At 39.3% G+C, this 24,060-nt stretch overlaps 1 protein-coding gene across 8 annotated transcripts in view; it reads right to left on the bottom strand.

Moving 5' to 3' along the window:
* The window catches only part of drpr (multiple EGF like domains draper), a 40,248-nt gene that overhangs the window by 8,334 nt on the left and 7,854 nt on the right, over nt 1-24,060 (bottom strand). For 7 of the 8 annotated variants that reach the window (XM_089729717.1, XM_089729718.1, XM_089729711.1 and 4 more), the window contains exons 2-14: nt 19,351-19,496; nt 17,547-17,842; nt 16,819-17,065; nt 11,549-11,683; nt 10,768-10,885; nt 9,942-10,153; nt 9,564-9,709; nt 8,874-9,024; nt 7,675-7,781; nt 5,532-5,693; nt 3,633-3,839; nt 1,394-1,549; nt 673-849 (exon numbers count right to left, since the gene is read on the bottom strand). In XM_089729717.1, coding sequence (XP_089585843.1) covers nt 673-849; nt 1,394-1,549; nt 3,633-3,839; nt 5,532-5,693; nt 7,675-7,781; nt 8,874-9,024; nt 9,564-9,709; nt 9,942-10,153; nt 10,768-10,885; nt 11,549-11,683; nt 16,819-17,065; nt 17,547-17,842; nt 19,351-19,460 — 2,224 coding nt within the window. In that variant the 5' untranslated portion in view covers nt 19,461-19,496. The remainder of the gene's footprint in view (nt 1-672; nt 850-1,393; nt 1,550-3,632; nt 3,840-5,531; nt 5,694-7,674; nt 7,782-8,873; nt 9,025-9,563; nt 9,710-9,941; nt 10,154-10,767; nt 10,886-11,548; nt 11,684-16,818; nt 17,066-17,546; nt 17,843-19,350; nt 19,497-24,060) is intronic. The other variant, XM_089729719.1, reaches the window with a different exon arrangement.

The following is a 24,060-nucleotide window of genomic DNA, read 5'->3' as shown; positions in this document are numbered from 1 at the left end:
TTGTAGTAAATTTTTTTTATTAAATTAAATTAGCCCGCAAAGGTTTGTGTAGTTTAGAGAGCCCTGCTCTACAATATATTCTAAGTATTTATTTTTTATTGCTTAGATGGGTGGACGAGCTCACGCCCACCTGGTGTTAATTGGTTACTGGAGCCCATAAACATCTACAATGTAAATGCGCCACCCACCTTGAGATATAAGTTCTAAGGTTAGTTAAAGTTAGTTCTAAGTATAGTTACAACGGCTACCCCACCCTTCAAACCGAAACGCATTACTGCTTCACGGCAGAAATAGGCGGGGTGGTGGTACCTACCCGTGCGGACTCACAAGAGGTCCTACCACCAGTGATTACGCAAATTATAATTTTGCGGGTTTCATTTTTATTACGCGATGTTATTCTTTCAGCGTGGAAGTCAATCGTGAACATTTGTTAAGTACGTATTTCATTAGAAAAATTGGTACCCGCCTGCGGGATTCGAACACCGGTGCATCGCTACATACGAATGCACCGGACATCTTATCCTTTATGCCACAACGACTTCAAACTATATAAATATACGAGATGCGTAATGACAATTATACGTTATAAAGGTATCTCAACCTTTCCGGAATCGAAACAGCGGAACCGAATAGCTCTTTTAGTGATTAACATTTCGAAGTATTGTCACTCACACTGGGTGCAGTAGTTGCCGGTGTATCCGGGCGGGCAGCGGCAGTAGCCGTCGATGGGGCGGCACGCGGCGCCGTGCGCGCACCGGCACGGCTGCGAGCAGTTGATGCCCCACCAGCCGGGCCCGCACGCCTCGCCGCACTGGGCGCCGCGCCAGCCGGGCCGGCACTGACACACTCCTGCGCACACACAGTTCATAACCTTAATTTTTTTTTTATTTTTTTTATTGCTTCGATGGGTGAACGTACTCACAGCCCACCTGGTGTAAAGTGGTTACTGGAGCCCATGGATATCTACAACGTAAATGCGCCACCCACGTTGAGATATAAGTTCTAAGATCTCAGTATAGTTCGTCATCTTCGTTTTTATAATGAATAAAAATAATAAATTAAGAATTAATCAAATCGTTACAATTTATATATAAATTAGCGCACCCGACTAGACTAGACTAGACGTCCTGCATACACAAATGAATGAATGAATGCATACACAAAAATTCATTCAAATCGGTCCAGCCCTTTAGGAGGAGTTCACTGTCATACACACGTACAGTAGAATCATATATAAAGATATGTTTGAATGCATGTGTGCTACACTTCAACGGCTAAAACCCTACAATTTAAAAGGGATTCATGATTTTGGGTATTCGAATGCAATTAATTTATGACATCAGGCAGTAACTTTCCTGACTTGCGTATAGAAGTAGTTGCACAGTCGACTCACCGGTGACGTGATGACAGTCGGCGTCGTTCTTACAAACGCACTTGTTCTGACAGTCCAGGCCGTACGTCCCGAGCGGGCACGGGTACTCGCACGCCACGCCCGTGTACCCGCTCGCACAGCTGTACTTGCCAGTCACGGGATCGCATGTCGTATTTTCTGAAATTAATATATTAGACAAACAATTAAGAGAAGAAATAAGAGTTAAATTAAGTAGTGATTTTTATATTTTTGCGAAGAAGTTAACGATAGAGCTGGTATGGCTGATAATACGGTTTTAAGGGGGCAGACTTTTCCAAAATCGATAATTTTCTAATTTGCTTTTCATGAGAGAAGTTTTATTCACTTGAGAAATTCTTGTAACTATAAACCATGTATCTAAATCGTTTCCAAAAACGAACACAGCTGTGAATGAATGATAGGGCAGTTCGAAAAAAAAAAAAATTATCACTTCTTTATGTACTTGCATTTAAATTTATATAGATCGATCGACGCGAGAAATTTTCGAAATGAGGGTAGTCTGAGAGAACAGTTTCGGTTACAGTTTCCGGATGTCTTCGCGTTACATTGCGTTTACAAGCAAGACGACCGACGACGGCAGTTTATATGCATGTTAAATTTGGTAAATTAATAGTTTTTCGTCTAGTTTAGGCTGTTAGTTTATTCGCGGTCCTACAACTTGTTTTAAGCGTTTTCATAGTGCGTTATTACTGTACAAATATATTGATGCATGGGATGGTCAACAGTAGCATTTCTACATTGATCGATATTAGACGTTTAAGTTCTTAATAAACTAGCAAAACTCAGTGAAGAGGCTATGAATACATATAGCTGCTTTCAGACTACGCTATAATATAATAGCATATAGTATATAGCTCATAGCACAACAATATCGCGCACCATACATTGTTATGTACACGTTTACATTGTTCTGTACCACATAGTATTGGTTAAGTAAAGGTTTTTTTTATTGCTTAGATGGGTGGACGAGCTCACAGCCCACCTGGTGTTAAGTGGTTACTGGAGCCCATAGACATCTACAACGTAAATGCGCCACCCATCTTGAGATATAAGTTCTAAGGTCTCGAGTATAGTTACAACGGCTGCCCCACTCTTCAAACCGAAGCGCATTACTGCTTCATGAAATAGGCAGGCACGCTGTTATCACTATCACTACATAGTATAAAACAAAGTCGCTTTCTCTGTCCCCATATCCCTATGTATGCTTAAATCTTTAAAACTACGCAACAGATTTTGAAGCGGGTTTTTTTAATAGATAGAGTGATTGAAGAGGAAGGTTTATATGTATAACATCCATTAAATAGTGAAGAAATCAATAATAATATTAGTTTCCGAAGCGAAGCGAGGGTGGGTCGCTAGTAGTATATATAGCGTAGTCTGAAAGCGGCTTTAAATAAGAGTGTCGCAGGCGGCACTGCGTGCCGGGTGCACCATTAACGGTGCTTTTAGGCACCACAAGCACCGGTCACCGTCCTCGTCGAACCCGTCGCTTGCGACGAAGGGCTCGACGAGAGAATTAACCCATAGACACAGCCCACTGAGTTTCTCGCCGGATCTTCTCAGTGGGTCGCGTTTCCGATCCGGTGGTAGATTCTACGAAGCACTGCTCTTGCTAGGGTCAGTGTTAGCAACACTCCGGTTTGAGCCCCGTGAGCTCACCTACTGTAGGCGCGCGAGTTCATGTCCATCCTGAGGAATGCGGTAGTGCTGTAACCTAGTTAATTATGGTAATGTCGATAATAACTACCGATTTAGTCAATAGCTGTAATGTAACTTAAGGTAATTTTGCAATTTATGAAATAAAATAAATGTGATAAGTAATTACTTGTTTATTTCTAATAGAGAAAAATATTTTTTAAATTACAATTCAATCACTATCAAATGAAAAGACAACTGACAGATCAGAGTCGGAATCAGTATGTATCTTTTTTAAGTATTTTTTTTTCTATCTGAACTTGTTGGAAGCGGAGTAGTCATGGTTAAATAGCACAATAGCGTTAGCGTAAATTTTAGATATCGATAAGCTCGCGTCACAACCGTCAAAGACAACACTCGACGTCAGACAATTGCGGTGAGGCGGGCGAAGGTGGGGCGAGCTGTCCCCCGCGCGTCGCCTCTGGCCCCGATAGACATGAACTCGCGCGCATACAGTACACACGTTAGAGTGAAGCTGAAATAGCCTTTCAAGGCTATCAGCATAGGTAGGAGAAAAAAAGAATACCGGGCAGCGAGTGGGGACAGAGCTGCGTGCAGCCGGCGCCGTACGTGCGCTCGGGACAGGGCCGGTCGCAGCGCTCGCCCGTCCAGCCGGCCGCGCACACGCAGCGCCCCGAGTCCGCCGCGCACGACGAGTTGTTCGCGCAGCGGCACGCCTCCGAGCACGCGGCGCCGAACGTGCCCGCCGAGCACTGCGTCTCGCAACGGACTCCTGTTGCACGAACGACGCCCGAACTCAACAATCGATACTAAACGATGCGTGTGCAGCGACTTTACTACTAAACGTGTTACATTTAAGTCCTAATTCAACAGTGTACCCAAAAATCAAAAGCAGACAGGGAGAATTTCTTAAAACAAAATCGCAATAACTAATATTAAATTGCGTAGGAACTTGCACTATAGTAGAATTATTTTGTCCGTGCAGTTTGGGTCATAAAAAATCGGAGCGGTGAAGCGAGTATTTCGCTCCCTCTTCCACTCACGAGCCTTATGGACGGGCATAGTGATGCGCATTATTGTTGTCGATAAGCGTTATTGATAGTGTATTTAGTTTTGTCATTTTGTGGGTTAGTGATAAAAATGAAAGAAAAAATCACTAATCGAACACTTACACCACATATCGCCGCAGCAAGTTAACGAGAACGGCAGAAATTAACACTTTGTAACTTTTCGGGATTTATTCTTATTTCAGTGAAAAATTTTAACACATTGTTGATAACAACACGTGCAAATATTATTTTGAATAATTTCTGCCGTTTTGATACAAAACAAAGGAGTAGCCATTGTGTCACTAAAGAAATTCAGAGAACGAATACATAAAAACACATTTCTCTTCGACATAATGTACTATAACTTGCAGGTAACTACAAATTACTCATAACATAACAATGTCTCACCATCCTTCGTATACCACCCCGCCGCCATGTACCTGCCTTCGATGACTCATTTGTTTTTATCGATAATGGCGTTGCGCCCGCGCAACATGTTCGCCGCCCTAGCCGAGCTATGTTTTATGACCCAAACTGCAGCGACAAAATAATTCTACTATAGGTATTATTACTCATTCAACCTTAAGAGACTGTGCTGTGTCTATCCCGCGGCGCCGAACGTGCCCGCCGAGCACTGCGTCTCGCAACGCACTCCTGTTACACGAACGACGCCCGAACTCAACAATCGATACTAAGCGATGCGTGTGCAGCAAAATTACTTTAAAACTGAACGTGTTACAATCAAGTCCTAATTCGCCTTCGTCGTCACTGTACCCAAAAATCAACAGCGTCCAGGGAGAATTTCTTAAAACAAAATCGCAATAACTAAAATTATATTGCATAAGAACATGCACTAGGCGTTATTACTGATTCAATCTTTAGATACTGTGCTGTGTCGACGCCCAAACACAACAATCGATACTCAACGATGCGTGTGCAGCGACTTTACTACTAAACGTGTTACATTCAAGTCCTAATTCGTCACTGTACCCAAAAATCAAAAGCGGACATGGAGAATTTCTTAAAACAAAATCGCAATAACTAAAATTAAATTGCGTAGGTACATGCACTAGGCCTTATTACTCATACAATCTTCAGAGACTGTGCTGTGTCTATCTGCGAAGAGATCCAAAATATATGTTCAAGGTGCTCATTATGCCAGATTAGGGCTCCAGTAGTTGGCTGCATCCTCAAAGTATTCCCTGCTGACTTTTACTGTTACACCATCCCATGCTATCAATAATATTTTTCTAACGATAAGTATTCAATTTCCTTTCGCAATTTTTTTTAAGAAAATTAACCAAAAGCATTTTTAACAAAATTTGCTATATAGTCTTAGACAGTTTGCTGGTTATGATCCCGGGCACATGTCGAACATGGATCGTATTGTTTGCGAATATAGACGATATATGTACCTCTCCAGGTGTCTTCGCAGATGCAGTCCCCGGTGACGTGGTGGCAGCGCACCGCGTGGCGGGAACAGTTGCAGGGTTGCGAGCAGCCCTGGCCGAAGTGGTCGGGCTCGCAGTGCCGCTCGCAGCGCGCGCCCGTGTACCCCGGCCCGCACACGCACTCCCCTGGACACGCAACACGCAACATTATATCGACGTTCCAAATTTAAAATAAAAATAAATAAAAAATCAATTGGGTCAAAACGATGTTTACATATCGACGCTTGAAAGGCAAACGTGACTAAGCGACAATAACTGCTTTGTACATAAATGATAAATAAATGCATAAATGATGCAATAACCACATTCAATGCGCAAAAAAATATATTACTAGGTCTATTAAAATCATTTCAATCCTACAGCTAGATTTTTTTTTTTTTTTTATTGCCCTTGTAGGCAGACGAGCATACGGCCCACCTGATGGTGAGTGGTTACCGTCGCCCATGGACTTCAGCAATGCCAGGGGCAGAGCCAAGCCGCTGCCTACCGTTAGATTCGTTAAAATAGATTTTTTTCAGGTATTTCAACTTTAAATTAGTCTACTGTAAAGTTCACTAATTGTCGCTTGGTCACGTTTGCCTTTCAAGCTTCGATATATAGATGAAAGTTCGTGGCGGTAGCCATTACAGAACGCAAGATATTTGTGTGACATTTTGGGTCAATAAATAGATGAAAGTTTGTGGCGGTAGCCATTACAGAACGCAAGATATTTGACAAATGCAATTTCACCCGCTCGGTAGACCAACGGTCCGAATGTTTTTGTTCGTAACTTGTATATATAATATGCAAGCTTATCTTCAAAATGTCGTAAGCGAGATACAGGCATCTGTCAAATATCTTGCGTTCTCTGGTGGATTTTGAACCTATACACAGCTAAAACTCCCATGTGCATATCTCAATGTTTCACTTTATTACGCGTAAATCTTAAAAAATCCTAAGTTTCGGTTTGCATTATATTATAGATCAAACGAAGTAGGTATCCTACGTGCTAAAAAATATTTGCATTTTTTTAGGAGGTAGTTTTATTAGATTTTCTCGATAATTACATTTATACACATAGGAGATTTCAAATTTGCAACGTCGATATACGGTTCCATAGCCCAATATAAAAAAAAAAAAATTCAAGTAAATAACCTAATCGTCATGTAAGTAATTTTACACATAAAACTATCGGAGTATAAAATAAAATTAGTGGAGTATGTATGTCTATTCTAAAAATTAGAATACAAAATATATATAATAATATATAAACATTAAAAAACTTAAAAAACTAGTTTTTTTCTTTTTTTATATATGATTCTTCATTTATTTTAATGTTAAAGTATCTACATTGTCATACTATACGCAAATGTGATTGTTTTACATTACCGACTTCTGTCTTTCAATTAATTTATTTACCAACTATGATAGACTCAATGCTTAACTGGTAATTAAGGACTAACGGGCCCATATATCATAACTTGAATTCGACTGTTCGTTTTGAAACATAACATAGAAACACGAACATACAAATTTGACTGACTCGGTTGAGCAATAATAAGCGCCTCTGACTGTTGTGCCGTGGGTCGTGGGTTCGATTCCCACGTGGGGTAAACATTGTGTGATGAACAAATTTCTTTGCTGTGTCGGGATGCTTATTGTCTCAAAATTTATGTAACTATTTAAACATATATAAGTATGTTTATTAGTGTCCGGTACCCATAACACAGGAAGTCCTAAATTGGAGCCGAATAACCGTGCGTGATTTGTTCCTAGTTATTTATTAATCCAGCATTAGGGTAAAGACTTGAATTCCGCTCCACAATACAAAGTAGAACATATTTTTTTATTATAAAAAAGGACAGTACGCGCCAATACCAAGAAGAACTAGTACATACCGTTTGTTGTTACGAAGTAATCGAAACGTTGTATTCTGAATAATGTAACGGTCTCATTGTTAATACATGCAACGTTCAATTCTAAAGTCGTAAAGTTCAACTCAATTACAAAAACAATCTCAAGTTTCATACACACAGGATGTGTCATGTAAACAGACCCGCGTACGAAGTCTATCGGTTATTAGTTCGCGGAGTTGCGGTAATGTTATTGTCAATGTCAGTACACGCACCGGTCACCGGGTTACACGGCGCGTCGTTCTCACAGTCGCACGGCTGTCTGCAGTACAGTCCAAATGTTTTACCGTTACACGGTCGGTCGCATTTCAAGCCATCGAATCTGAAAAAATAAATATATTATATATGTGGGAAACGGAACGTTTTCGAGTGAAAGGGATGAATGTATGAGGAAGAAAGGGACGGAAGGGAAATGGTCAAGATGGCGATCGGGCATAGTAAGAGTGTGAACTACTGTAAACGATTACGACGTGTTGTCTAATAAATTTTGTTACTTTTCCAAATAACTGCTATTTACTTTGAGCAAATCCCACATATATATATATATATATATAAATATATTTTTTTTTTTTTAAATAAATATATATATAGATACCATTTGGAGCATATCTATATCCTATTTTGAAGCTTCGACAATTTATCTGAAAGTTACGTACTTCATGTTACGTCTTATTCCGCAATTGAAAAATAGCATGGTGTCGTATAATTTAACAAACCAAACTTAAGAGTGTGAGAGAGATAGAATATACTTTATAACACAACAAAAAAAAAATACAAAAGATATAAAATAAAATACTTTGGATTATAATTTGGAGGTGGAAGTGTTGTTCCAATATAATTTATCTCTGAATTCACTTCTCAATTCACGTTTTGATGCCTATGAACTTAAAACCACTTAACGATGGAACGCGGAACGAGTTCACATACCTAACTAATGCAATAAAGAATGTTTTTCTTCACTACTCTATCACATTTTTGAAGGCATAGGGAATACGAAGTGACGTTTAAAATATGACTTGACCTAAAGGTCTTAATTCCAAGGTCATAAAATGCAAAAAAAATGATTAAGTTACGTCATGAACATCATTACTAACTTCGAAAACGTAGAAGACAGTAACACCTACAACGTATAAGAGAACAACAACAACTGGTGGTAGGACCTCTAGTAAGTCCGCGTGGGTAGTTACCACCACTCTGCCTATTTCTGCCGTGAAGCAGTAATGCGTTTCGGTTTGAAGGGTGAGGCAGCCGTTGTAACTATACTCGAGACCTTAGAACTTATATCTCAAGGTGGGTGGCGCATTTACGTTGTAGATGTCTATGGGCTCCAGTAACCACTTAACACAAGGTGGGCTGTGAGCTCGTCCACCCACCTAAGTAATAAATAAAAAGTAACTAAAGAATAAGTTTTTACCCTGGTTTGCAGCTGCACTGTCCCGTCTCGTGCGAGCAGGTGGCGTTGTTGTGACAGTCGCAGGTGTCGGCGCAGTTGTCTCCGTAGAGCGGGTAGGGACACTTCTCCTCGCAGTGGAGGCCGCGGTACCCCGGGGCGCACAGGCACGAACCTGTTATATCATAATATATCGATCATTCTCGTAGTCCGAAAATTCGGTCGAAATTTGTATGAAAATTTGTAATAACGGACAAACAATAAGTCCACATCTCATAATCGATTAAGATATTCTTAAAACTAGCACGGTTTTAGGTGCAATTAATATATATAGCACATTTATTATTTGTACTCCTAGGCAGTATTTCATTTTCGTATTTAATTTAAAAGAAAGGGACTATTGTTTGAAAATACTTGTGAAGTCCTAACGGGACACTGTCCATTCCCAAGGTAGATGAATAACTTACGTCTTGAGACAGATTCTGTGAATAAGGACTACTTGGTGTATAATCTCTACAACCTATTTAATTTAAATGCATATATTTTATTAATTTGGTTCTTCTTTTTTTAATGACTTTTTTATTAGACTACATATTTCATTTTTTAAATAGGCTCTTGTATTTTTTTTAATTAGTATTTTATATTCTTAGTGCTTTTCTATTTTTCCGTATCAAAATGGCGACTAAATATCGAATGAAAAAGAATGTTAATGACCATTGATAGGCGAGCAGAGGCCGTTGTTTTCGCAGCGGCATGTAGAGCGGCACCCCTTGCCGTAAGTGAGCAGTGGACACTGTCGCGAGCACGTGTCGCCCCCCCACCCCGCTGCGCACTCGCACGTGCCGGTCCACGGGTCGCACCTAAAGACGAACACACTTTTTTATTGAAAACTTTTTAAATGTTGGAATACTAATTGCAAAGGCGTTAGATCGAATAAGCTTCCGGATTAACTCTATGGATAGTTATCGAATAAAAATATATTTAAAACTTTAAAAGTTACTATAGACAAATTCGACTTAACGGCTCTAAAGTCGAATATATTTGTTTAAGTTTTGCCACGAACCAATCAACATTTAAAAGAAAAGGGCTCACAAATCGGTTGTCTCAGGATTACAGTCGCAGTCTTTGTCGCAGTGCGGCCCCCACTTGGCATCGTCGCAGGCTCGCAGCTGGCAGTGCGGGCCGCGCCACCCCGGCCGGCACGTGCACGAGCCGTTCTGCGCCGCGCACGCGCCGCCGTGCTCGCACGTGCACGTGTGCGCGCAGTCCACGCCGTACGTACCGATCGGACATATATCTAAACACTGTAGAACAGAAAAATGGATTCATTAAATCGAGGGATCAAAGGTTATTCGGTTTAAGCAACATTTCGCTTAATACTGGTGGTAGGACCTCTTGTGAGTCCGCACGGGTAGGTATCACCACCCTGCCTATTTCTGCCGTGAAGCAGTAATGCGTTTCGGCTTGAAGGGTGGGGCAGCAGTTGTAAAACTATACTTGAGACCTTAGAACTTATATCTCAAGGTGGTTGGCGCATTACGTCGTAGATGGCTATGGACTCCAGTAACCAGTTAACACCAGGTGGGCTGTGAGCTCGTCTACCCAATGGCAATAAAGCTATACAATAGCAATAGCAATAAAGCAATAAAAAAAATAAAAAATACACGACCTTCATCTTTGTAATGAAAGGTCCGTTTTATTTGGTATTAGCACCAACAGTTCGATGTTTTTACTTGAACTTCAATTTAATTTACCCCTTTGATATAGGTGAAGATTTTTTTGTTATGATATTTTTTCCAAATTTTAAACTTTAAATGGCTCTCCTGTAAAGTTGTAAAAATGTCACTTAAACGAAATAGCATTTCCCACCTCGATTGTTCAAAACAAAATGAACCTAATACAAGTGTATATAGCGTACCTTCTCCCCCGTAAAGCCTGCTTCACATTGGCATTTTCCTGTAACGTGATGACAACTAGCGCCATTAGCACACTCGCAGGGTCTCTCACATTTTTCTCCCCATCGACCTGCAGGACATCTGTTGAAAGAAACAGTTCTTACTACGACCTAATAGTCAAAATAAGGAGACCTCGAAAGCTTCAGACAATTCCTTGGAATACTTCATATAAAAACAAGCAGTATAAAGTACTATTGTCGCAGTAAATCCAAAGCTTTCAAGCCTTTTATAAGCAGACTAGCGGCCAGCTCCGGGTCCGCTCGGGCATTCAACAAAAATTTCACAGATGTTTAATGTTGTTTTATTTTTTTAAATAAAAGAACACTTATTGCGACATAACTATAATAGTTAGACATATGCTGTCGCGACCCTTTTTGTAAATAATAATGTGTTCTACAAAGTCGTAGTACATTATTTTATTCTATCATCAATAGTTTTCGCAGGGCACGCGATGTAAAGAATATTTTAGGTAAAAAAATTTTACCTTATGTTACATTATTTGAGTTTTAGTAAGGATCCCTAATTTTTCAAAAAAGATTATAGCCTATGTCACTCGGGAAGAGTGTAGCTTTCAAACAGTGTAAGAATTTTTCAAATCGGTGCAGTAGTTTCGGAGCCTATTCAAGACGAACAAACCAACAAATCTTTCCTCTTTATAATATTAGTATAGACTATTGATAATCCGAACGACGCACTTGTATATCGAAACAAAAAAGCAATGAAATCTGATGAACTGTGAGTTACCTGTTAGCACAAACATCTCCGGTCCAGCCGGCAGTACACTCGCAGTCGTTTGTGAATTTCTTGCATTGCCCATCATTTTGGCACCGGCAGTTTTGGGGACAAGCTTCACCCGGTACGGGACATTCTTGCTCACATCTAAAATAATATAAATAATATGAATACCATAATTGTTTTCACTTTTTTAAACCAATAAAATATTAGTTCCGACACTAATGAATATTCCAAACATTCCTCCTGATGATTCCTTACTTTTACTTGCGAATAAATGAGCACATAAGTTCACTGCCCATCTCGTATTCAAAGCCCATTTGAGAGACAATAGAACAAATACCGGGGATCTTTTTGAGATACAAGGTCGCCATTTTCGATTACAAATGATGAGTTACCGGAACTTGTACGTTCCCTTGATAAGATTTGATACATAATGAGTACTATTGTACATAATGAGTAAGGTTTGTCACTATATTTGTAAACATTTCAAAATAATTTCGATCTTTGTCATCACGTCCATTAAATTAGTGCAACGTAAGTGGAAAATGATATAACAAAGATATTTTGTTTAAATGTTTTGGATGTTTTTGTACATTAATAAATTAATCTATTTTTTTAAGTTAATTTTTAAAGTTTTTTTTTTTTTTTTTTTTTATTGCCTTTGTAGGCAGACGAGCATACGGCCCACCTGATGGTGAGTGGTCACCGTCGCTCATGGACGTCAGCAATGCCAGGGGCAGAGCCAAGCCGCTGCCTACCATAAAGAACTCTCCGCAAGCCTCGTTTGAAGAAGGACATGTCATAGCGCTCGGAAAACACCGTGGAGGGGAGTTCATTCCAAAGCCGGATGGTACGTGGCAAAAAAGATCTTTGGAAACGCACTGTCGATGAACGCAGCGGTTCCAGATAATATGGATGAACTTTGCTCCGATGACCGGAGGTGCGATGATAAAAAGGAGATGAGGGAATCATCTCGAATAATTCCTCAGAGCATTCCCCATGGACCATGCGGTATAAAACACAGAGAGAACCGAAGTCCCTCCGTAGACCCAGAGGTTCCAAGCGATCCGCGAGAGCAGGACTATCGACCATCCGAACAGCCCGTTTCTGTATGGAGTCAAATGGAAGTAGCTGGTATTTGGGAGCCCCGGCCCAGAGGTGAGAGCAGTACTCCACGCGAGGTCGGACCTGCGCTTTATAAAGCGCAAGTCTCTGTCCAGGCGTGAAATACCGCTTCGCTCTGTTGAGAACTCCCAACATTTTAGAGGCCAATTTGGCTTTACCTTCCAAATGACTCCGAAACTGGACATCGCTCGAAATATCGACCCCCAGAATCCCGATACTCGCGGAAAGCTGCAGGGATACTCCTTGAAATTCCGGCGCCATGACAAAAGGGTCCTTCTTCGCAGTGAACGCGCAAACCTGTGTCTTCAATGGGTTGAACTGAACTGAATTCAGTTCACCCCACTTGGAGACCCGCCCCAGAGAGTTCTCCACTTCAGACACAAGTTTTAATCGCCTCTCGTGTACAACGCTTCGAGAGAGACTCTGATGGCCGATATATCGCGCATCCCCCGTGCTGTCATCCGCATAGCAATGCATGCCATCAATAGATAGCATGTCATTGATATGCAGTATGAAAAGCGTGGGGGAGAGCACCGAACCTTGTGGAACACCAGCGTTGATGGTCATGGTATCGGAGCAGCAGCCGTCGACGACAACTGCGATGCTCCGCCCATCCAAAAAGCTAGCGATCCACTTGCAGAGTCCCTCAGGGATCCCGTATGCTGGAAGCTTCGATAGAAGTGCCCTATGCCAGACCCTGTCGAAGGCCTTCGCGATGTCAAGGCTCACAGCGAGAGCCTCGCCCTTGCTTTCCAAGGCTTCAGCCCATTTATGTGTGAGGTATACAAGAAGATCGCCAGCTGAGCGACCATGACGGAAACCGTACTGCCGGTCACTGATCAGCTGGCGATCCTCAAGATACTTAAGAAGTTGGATGTTAATGATTCGCTCCATCACCTTGGAAAGCAAGGAAGTTATCGCGATAGGTCTGTAATTCGAGGGGTCCGACCGGTCACCCTTCTTGGGGATAGGGTGGACATGAGCAGTCTTCCATGAAGACGGAACCCTGTTGGTATTGTACGAGAGGCGATATAGACGCGTTAGCGCGGGTGTCAATTCAGGGGCGCATGTTTTTAGAACCACTGCGGGGATGCAATCTGGCCCACTCGACTTATGAACATCAAGAAGCCGAAGCTCCTGCCTGACCGCACGCTGTGTGATGCGAATCTCAGGCATGGAGCTGTCACACCGGGAGATGTTGGGCGGCGTGGCTCCTCCGTCATCCAAAGTCGAGCATGAGGCAAAGAGCTTGACCAGAAGGTCAGCCTTCTCCTTCGCACTATGAGCCAGACTGTCATTGGACTTACGCAGTGGTGGAAGGCTAGACCTGCAGAAGTTACCTTCTGCAGCCTTAGCTAGCGACCAGAAAGCACGGCTCCCAGAGGGATAGCTATTCAGTCGCTCGCCAATTCTGGCAACGTGCTCCGACTTCGCCTTGGCAATAGCCCTCTTATAGGACCTAGAGGCGGCGTTAAATTTCCGCCTTTTAAGTAAGTAATTATATAATATAATATAATAATTATGCAGGTACCTTAGAAAAATAGACGTTTTGTGCAAACAGCATGGAGTTTGTTGTAAAATGTCGTAGACATTAGTATTCTAAGTGTAAGTATGAGAAAGTTAGAAATTTCGACTACCTTTTGCATCTGCCAAAAGGCATCCTAATTTTTTTTGTTATTTGTCAGTTACCTACCAAAAGATTTGGACAAGCAACATATTCCACAATGATTATTAATTACATTCTACTTATAAAATTACAAATAAACTATTGCCTGTTTTATGCTGGTAGTTCCTTAATAATAGGTAAACCGTCAGCTCGAGCTCCACTTTTAGTTAATAAATATGAAAAAGCCTATGCACGAAAATAATATATTAAAGCTATCTTAAATAACGCATATTACGAGTTTACAATTAAATAACTCGACAATATTATTATAATGCATCATTTCGAGATTACTAAGAAGCGGACAATGCATTATTAGCCTACTGTATATGAATCAACAATGATAAATACAAACTGTGTGTTTTGTAGAATAAATGTCGTTAGAAACATCAATACTAAAGTGTAGCAAGTTTTAAAATTTTGCATTGCTACTGACGAAGACAAAGGAATGAAACTAGTGTCACGGTAAACCCAAACCCATGTCTATTCTGCAAGCGAAGTGCTGCTTCTCGGCTAAATTGAGACTTTTTTATTGTAGGCAGACGAGCATACATCCCATCTGATGGTGAATAGTTACCATCGCCGATGGACGTCAGTAATACCGTTATCTACCGTTAAGTACTCTCCACAAGCCTCGTATGAAGAAGGAACTGTCATAGCGCTCGGCAAACACCGTGGAGGGGAGCTCATTCCAAAGCCGAATGGTACCGTACAATGGGGTAAATAGGGACAAAATCGACCTTCAGATTGAATTTTAAAATAGTTCCAATTAAATAGTCACTGCTCAACCAAAGAAATAAGTTGAGTCTTGAACGTACCTAGGTGATAAAAACCGTTACATTATTTTAATTATTCATTTTAAAGAAATAATCGGTAAAATAATGGCCGTCCCAATTTACCCAGCGTCCGGGGTAAATTGACACGGTTAAGGGTTAAATTGGGATATTTGTAAGGGTTGTCAACTCGCAGTACTGCGATATGTAGGTAGGTGCCATATAATTATTTATATGGACCGAAATGATGAATACAATCCATAATTTAAGCACAATACACAACATAGTGTAAATTAAGCTGGTTTCTATTCCGAAGCGATGTGACGTGAATGATAATCAACAATACAATGATCAAAAAAAGTATGTGCATGTTATATTTTAGAAAATTATTATTTAATTTCCTTAAAAATCACAACTCTGAAACAAAATCATAAAATAGAATAAAAAATAGAAAGCAAAAGGACTGGAAATGCAATAATACAATTTTATTTAATCAACATTTTCAAAATAATCTTTGAGCAAGAGTAAGATATCAGGTGAATAAGATAAAAAAACAGCTTTATCTGATTACTGCCAATAATAACAAAAATAAAAGAAATTCTTTCTAAGCGAAATAACTAAACTCAATTAATTCACTCACTCATAATTGGATATCTCGGATTTTTAATTAATGTTACATTTAAAATCTGAGGCCTGTTTTTATTTGTGTGTGTTCGTTGTGAATGTTAACAAAATCATGATTCGATGCGTGAATAGATTCTGAAATAACAAAAGTTTTGATTCGTTTGAGTTCTTTTAACTTTTAATTTTTTTTATTGCTATAAAGAACATACGACCGGGCAGATATTACAAGGTAAATGTCGCGAAAAAAAAGTAATTATATATATACTTTTCTTTTACCTATAATACTTACATAAACTAACTGATAAACACATTAACCTTCTTTACATCACGCAATTAAGTGATAGTATAGGCTAAAAAATCTATTATAAGATATCAGTGACAACCCTAACAAGCCATCCCTATTTTGTCTTTTGGCGTTCCAATTTTGTGTTTTTTCGTCCCTAATTTTTCCAGTCTCGTTCCAAATTACCCTACATACGTCCCAATTTTCCCCAAAAAGAACGGAAAAAATATACATTTTTTATTTTGTCGAAATATTGTATTTAAAATAAGAATATTGCAACTTACCGTTTGTTGTGGTATTTCCAGGTGTATTAAAAACTTATATAAACTGTGATCTTATTGAAAAAACAACGATAATATCACTTTTTTTAAAAGCTCTTTAAGCTGTTTTAAAACGCACTTTTCAACCACTATTTTAAATTTAATTTGACGAGTTTTTGGGACCAACTTAACTCATGTTTAGTACTTCCATAGTTAACTTGGTTTTTCTTCTATACATTGATAAATATTACCTTAAAGAAAATTAGGTAGATTCCGTGCTACAAGTACTTTGAGAATCTTCCGCAGGTTTGTCCCAATTTACCCCAGGATCCCAATTTACCCCATGTCATGGTACGTGACAAAAATATCTCTGGAACCGCACTGTGAATGAACGTAATGGCTCCAGGTAGTACGGATGAACTCTACTCGAATGATGGGCGGTGCGATGGTAAAAACAAAATATTGGGATCATCTCATACAATTCTTGAGAACACTCCCTCAAGAGAGAGAGACTTCAAAAATGCTTCTTATATATAGATTTTTAAACTCACAAAGGCCCAGTGAAGCCTGGTCTGCAGTTACAAGCTCCCGAGGATGGATCGCAGGTCGCGTTATTTTTGCATTGGCATATCTCGTCACATTTGTGTCCGTACGTAGAAGGTGAGCAGGCGCGCTCGCAGGCGTCGCCTCTCCACCCGGGCGTGCAGGCGCAGTCCCCGGTCAAAGGCTCACACGTACCACCGTTAAGACAACGGCAATCGTTTTGACAATTGCGACCCCATTTACCATTGGGACAAGCTAAAAAATAAAATCTCTTATGAAGTTTTTACTGGTGGTAGGACCTCTTGTGAGTCCGCGCGGGTAGGTACCACCGCTCTGCCTATTTCTGCTGTGAAGCAGTAATGCCTTTCGGTCTGAAGGGTAGGGCAGCCGTTGTAACTATACTGAGATCTTAGAACTTATATCTCAAGTCAAAGAGCCAAAGAGGTGGCGCATTTACGTTGTAGATGTCTATGGGATCAAGTAACCACTTAACACCAGGTAGGGTGTGAGCTCGTCCACCCATCTAAGCAATAAAAATAAATAAATAATAAAAGTAACCGAACAAAACCTAGAATCGCTTTATTTATCACAGAATAGGATCGTTAAACTAATGGGACGTAAAATCATCGAGCGACTTAATTAGTTTAGCAAACATAGTGTGGTCTGATGTAATTGTGAATTAACAGTTCGAGTTAGTATTCATTAAACAGTTTCAAACCATTTCAATTGTACTAACATATATCGCAGGACGGGCCCCCATATCCATGAGCACACGTACACGTGTTCGGCGCGACACATTTACCATGCACGCACGACTCCACGCACACAGGCACGCACTGTTCGCCGTCAGCGTCCGGCGCATAGCCCTCGCAACACTCTTCGACTAGTCTATATTTCGTGAGTGTCTCAGTTCTGAACACTTGCCGGAATTTAATACTGTATTTAGTACACCTGGGCAGCATACTGAAACACCATGCTTTTTCCTTCACTTGATAAGGTTGTTGTTTGGATACTCGTATTATCGTCGTATACCTGAAATCAGATACTCATCAGTGAATGTTACCACTTTTTTGTACATTTTTAGCTTGATATAACAGTGAGGTGATTTTAAAATGTATTTTAAATAAAATTATAACATTTCATTTTACATTTAATGTTTTTTGGGTATATCAGCTGACAAGTTTACGGGCCATCTAATAAAGTGCATTTTGCTGCCACCTTGAAATATGAGGTTGATTAAATAAAGGTTAGCCTACCCTACAAATACGAATGAATAATTGCTGTGGCAGGAATAAGAAATTCGGTACCGTTTCCTATAAATTGTTTAACATTTACTCTATAATGCCATTAAGCCCGTTTGTGTACTGAATTTATATCAAGGGTTAAGAAAAAAATTCAACAGAGACAGAAAAGTGGAGATAAAAGTTAACTGACCCGATGAGTAATATTACGACTAACAATCGGTCACCCCAGTCAAGGTTCAGAAATAAATAAACAAAGCGTTTATTCGCACAATGATGATTGACAAAGAACAATATCTGTAATTCGCGAACAGTTTTGTTCACACATTATTCTGAATGAAAGTCGTTGATAAGTAAATTAAACGGACATCCTGAACAGTTTGTGTAGTTTTAATATTATTAACCGATAGTCATTGGAGCAGAGGAGGGGTTTAAGTGGAGACAGCGAACGTAGTGCGAGTTACATTTACGCCATGATAATGTACGAAACATGGTCGGCAGGAAGTGAATGAAAAAAGTCAAAAACAAATGTCAATGTCGCTAAATAGGTAGGCTAATAAGGTCTTTGTCCAGCAGACGACAAGTCTGGACTGATATTGTTTATAAATGTCCTATTGGTTATAATATAGCATGCACCGTTTTCTAGAGTTAGTCAGCATACCACTTACGACTGTGTGGATGTCTCCTAGATCAGATTAGCTCAAATTAGTAATCAGGTCATAGGTTCACATACAGAATGATTCCTTTTATTTTCAGAATGCGAAACTATCTAATTTACATTATATATACAAGTATATACATATATTTATATGATAATCTTGAGGGTTGTAGTATACAGAATACCTAGTTAGATATTTAGTGAAGGTTATATGTAGTATCACTCTAGTCTAGCAAGCTCTAAGACGCGGCCGTTATGAAAAAGAGTGTGAAAATAGGTAAAGCAATAACTATAACTAAGACTAATTGAACACAATCTTTGCGCGTGGCATCAATAATGCAAATTTATTAACAGAATGATGTCCTATATACACATCTCACACCAATAACATGATAATTTGGCCAGTCCTGACACGACTCGGGAAGCATGCATATTGTAGAGGTATAAATTAAAAAATATGGCTAAATTAATATGGGTATTTCAACTATACGTAGCGTAAAATAAATTGAGAGCTTATTAAACTTCATAGACTGGGTCAAATGAATTAATAATAATAATATGAATGAATCTTAATTCGCATCACTATGTGGGTGGTATTGTTCTTCTTATATCTAAAAGAATTTAAATAAAAGTTGACTTACGGTTCTTGTCTAGTGCAGACATTAGGACCTTTCAATTGCGCTGCCACGGTCCCTGTTATAATCAATACTGAAAATATCCTTAAATACATCTTAAATTGTGTTGTAGTCATTGAGTTCCATTAAAATATTTTCGAAAATAAGATCATCTGAAACAAATTAAAATGGATGAGTACATCACTAAAATACAAGTAATTTAACTAAATAATATAGGTTCAAGCTTTCAAATACATTAGGTACTATCAGTGACTCTTCCTTTTTAAAAGGTTATTTATAGACAGTTACGAAACAATGTCAATGATAAAATTTAGATACGAGTTACATGTCAGTTTGGTCAATAAATGAGTTGTTTGAGATGAGATCAATTATCATATCTTGTGTATTGTTATAATTTGCGGAACGAAGGTCAGTCTTGCAAGTCAGTACGTGATATAAAATAATAACATTATGGCGAGGAGTAAAATGCCGTGGCTGCAATGCTTAAATATACTACATGTAGCTACCGCCGAATGCTACATGTAATTTAATGTAATTTTGTGAACACTGTTAATAGTTTGTTTCTAAACAGGGAGCTGAATGTAGCCAACGAAACGGACCATAATATGTATTTATGACTGAAAAAACATTAATGCAAACATGCGGAAATGATGAAGACTATAGTCACGCCCATTCCTAAGAACAAAACAGGTGATCTGTCAAACATCAATAACTACAGGCCGATTTCTTTGGCCACAATTGCAGCTAAAATTTTGGATAGCTTACTAAATAGTTGCCTAAATAAACAAGTGCATCTTAATGATAGGCAGTTTGGTTTTAGGAATGGGTTATCGACTGATACTGCGATAATGACACTTAAGAGTACTGTGCAGTATTATACTGGGAGGAAGACACCTGTATACGCATGTTTCCTAGATCTGTCCAGGGCTTTTGATCTTGTTCGATATGATTTACTATGGAATAAGTTAGCTAGGGAAGTAAAGCTGCCGCCTGAATTAATTAAATTTTTTCAGTATTGGTATGGCAATCAAAATAATAGTGTGAGATGGGCCGGTGCGCACTCTGATGCGTACCGTTTAGAATGTGGTGTGAGGCAGGGGGGTCTAACCTCACCTTTGCTATTTAGTATATATATGAATAAGCTCATCGATGAGCTCAGTAGTGCGGGTGTCGGCTGCATGATCGATGGAGTTTCTTTTAACAATATTAGTTATGCAGACGATATGGTATTGCTGAGCCCATCTATGAGTGCACTCAGGAAACTTTTAAAAATTTGTGAGAACTATGCTGAGTCCCACGGGCTGAGGTACAATGCCAAGAAGAGTGAACTGCTAGTGTTCAAAGCGCAGAACAAAACTTACGAGAACGTACCTCCAATCTGGCTAGCGGGCGCAACGCTTACACAAGTCAAACGCTTCAAGTACCTCGGTCACTGGGTAACAGAGGATGGTACGGATGATTGTGATATAGATAGGGAGCGTAGGGCGTTGATAGTAAGATGCAATATGCTGGCCCGCAGATTTACTGGTTGCGATAGCTATGTCAAACTTATAATTTTTAAAGCTTATTGCCAGAATTTTTACGCCAGTAGTCTGTGGACCACATACACGCGGAGAGCTTACAATGCCCTACGTGTCCAATATAATAATGCGTTTAGGATGATGTTGTCACTGCCGCGCTTTTGTAGTGCATCCACAATGTTTGCGACATCTCGCACCGATGACTTCTTTGCAATAATGCGGAAGAGAAGTGCATCGTTATTGCGTCGAGTTCGTGACAGTGGCAACAGTCTTTTGAGAATCGTATCGAGCAAGATCGAGGGACTGCTGATCAATAGCCTTTGCAGTAGGCACTTGGAAGGAGAAAAAAAAAAAAAATTGTATAAAATGTATATAATGATAGTTATGTGTTAGATTTTTTTTTTTTAAGTTACTAACATAGATTATAAGTAATTATTACTAACAAAATGTTATGGTTTAAAAAAAAAAAAAAACTGAAATAAAGTGTTAATAATAATAATTTCTATTTTGGCGCGTATAGTGAATCAACTTACTGCCCACTTGGTATAATTCTAAGGAGAGCATCTATGTCTATGTCTATGACAACATCAATGCCGCCACCGACATTGACATTAGAGCCAATTCTCGGACAAACGGGAGCAGATGATTGCCTCGCGACAGGAATAGACTGGAGGGTTGGACCTAAGCGAGCGAGCATACGACACTATTACCAGAATTAACGGGTTAGCGATCGCAGCACGTTGGTATCATAAGGCTGTTTGCTGCCTTTTCTCGGGTGAATCGCCTTTCACAATACCAACGTGAAGAGATGGGGTAGCTCTATGGTAGTGTAGTGTAAAAAAAATCGAAGCTGACACAGCAGAGCCAAAACTAGATCAACTATAACATATTAGATTATGATGTGTTTACAAATTTTGATATGACAAGCAATTTGCACACAAACTTTACATTTACACAATTTTTATTTATTTATTGCATATGCGGATGGACGAGCTCACACCCCACTTGGTCTTAAGTGGTTACCTAAGCCCATAAACATCTACAACGTAGATGCCGCCACCCTCTTTAAGATAAGTTCTAAGGTCTCAGTATAGTTAGTTACAACAGCTGCCCCACCCTTCAAACCGAAATGCATTACGGCTACACGGCAGAAGTAGGCAGAGTGGTGGTACCTACCAGTGTGCTCAAAAGAGGTCCTCCTCAAGAGGACCGCCAGTAATTACGCCAATTATTGATCCAATGGTCCCGATTGATCCGTATCATGAGGCTCTTGGTATTACGTTCAAATGTATTGAACTTGTAACTCTAAGAACTGCACCGCGCACTAACTATCGATTCAATAAAGGTGATTATTTGTCAATTAATAGAGAGCTTAATAATATTGACTGGTGTGTTGAGTTTCAGTCAAGATCTTTGGAGGGCTGTACTGATTATTTTTATGAGACAGTTAACGACCTTAAAGAGAGATATGTACCATCTCGCGTGACTGGCTCTGATCATTACCCAGTCTGGTATTCAGCTGCTCTTAAAAAAGCTATCAAAGAAAAATATAAATATAAACGTAAATATTCAAACTATGGAAATAAATCTGATCTAAACTCTTTTAGTGTGCTTCGGGACAGGGTTAGAGTACTGGAAACTAATTGTTACAATGATTATATTGACTCTCTTGAAATTTCAATAGGAAATGATCCTAAAAAGTTCTGGTCTTACGTTAAATCAAAGTCTAAGTGTAATTCAATGCCAGGATCTGTCTCGTATAACAATGTGATCTCAAGTTCGGCTGAGGGAGTCTGCAGTGCATTTTCTAACTATTTCCAATCTACTTTTCTTGACTGTGATATCTCTGTTAATCTGACACCTAGAGTAGCCGATGAGCATTTTACCGCAACTTCTCACTTAAACAACATCTACTTGGACCAAGCCGAAATACATAAGTTAATTCTTAATCTTGATCTATCTAAATCAGCTGGTCCAGACCAGTTGCCTGCCAGATTTATCGTTGGTTGCTCTGATGGCATAGTTTTGCCAATATACCTTCTTTTTAAGCGTTCTTTACATGAGTGCACTGTTCCAGCAATATGGAAATCGGCCTTTATTACCCCAGTACATAAGAAAGGCTCTAAGTTCGAGGTTACCAATTACAGACCAATTTCCAAACTTTGTATTATTTCAAAAATATTTGAACGTGTTATTTATACTCAAGTATACGCGGCATTGCAAAATGTATTTAATTCAACTCAGCATGGATTTCTAAAAAATAAATCGACTGTTTCTAATTTAGTTATCTTAAATGATTATCTTACTGATGCCACGCATAGTGGTAAACAGGTTGATGTAATTTATACAGATTATAGCAAGGCGTTTGACAAAATTAACCATTCTATTCTGATTTCAAAGCTACAGAACGTAGGAATCTGTGGCGACTTATTACGTTGGTTTATATCATATCTTGAGAAGAGGTCGCAAGCAGTCGTGATCAACAATTATATTTCTGCTTGGGTACCTATTCCCAGTGGCGTGCCTCAGGGTTCGTTACTGGGGCCCTTGCTTTTTATTATTTTCATTAACGACATCAATAAGTGCTTTCAATTCTCACGCCTTCTCTGCTTCGCTGATGACATGAAATTTTTTATGAAGGTTGCTTCCATCAATGATGCCAAGTTAATGCAATCTGATTTAGATCGTCTTTGTCATTATTGTTTACTAAACAAACTTGATCTTAATCCAACTAAATGTCATGTTGTTACTTACACTCGAAAAATCAACCAAATAGCCTACAAGTATAAACTAAATGAACATGAACTAATTAAACTTAATAGTACACGTGACTTAGGTATTGTTCATGACAGCAAACTCACATTCGACGAACACGTTAACTCTATAGTGACTAAAGCCTCTAAAATGCTAGGATTTGTTATGCGTAACTCTCAACATTTTCGTAAAGCTAAAACTATTAAAATACTATACTGTACTTTTGTTCGCAGTCACTTAGAATACGCTTCACAAGTTTGGAATCCTCGATATAATATCTATATAGAACGAATTGAAAGAATTCAGCGTAAATTTATAAAGTACCTTTGTTTTAAATTAAATATTGCCTATAACTCTAATAATTATGCTAACCTTTGTAAAAAACATCATCTACTTCCTCTTTACTTGCGGCGTGAGGTTTCCGACATTATATATTATTCAA

Source organism: Bombyx mandarina, chromosome 09, assembly GCF_030267445.1.
Source record: "Bombyx mandarina strain Sakado chromosome 09, ASM3026744v2".
Classification (NCBI taxonomy): Eukaryota; Metazoa; Arthropoda; class Insecta; order Lepidoptera; family Bombycidae; genus Bombyx; species Bombyx mandarina.
The sequence above is the reverse complement of the archived record's forward strand: the minus strand, read 5'-3'. Positions and strand labels throughout refer to the sequence as shown.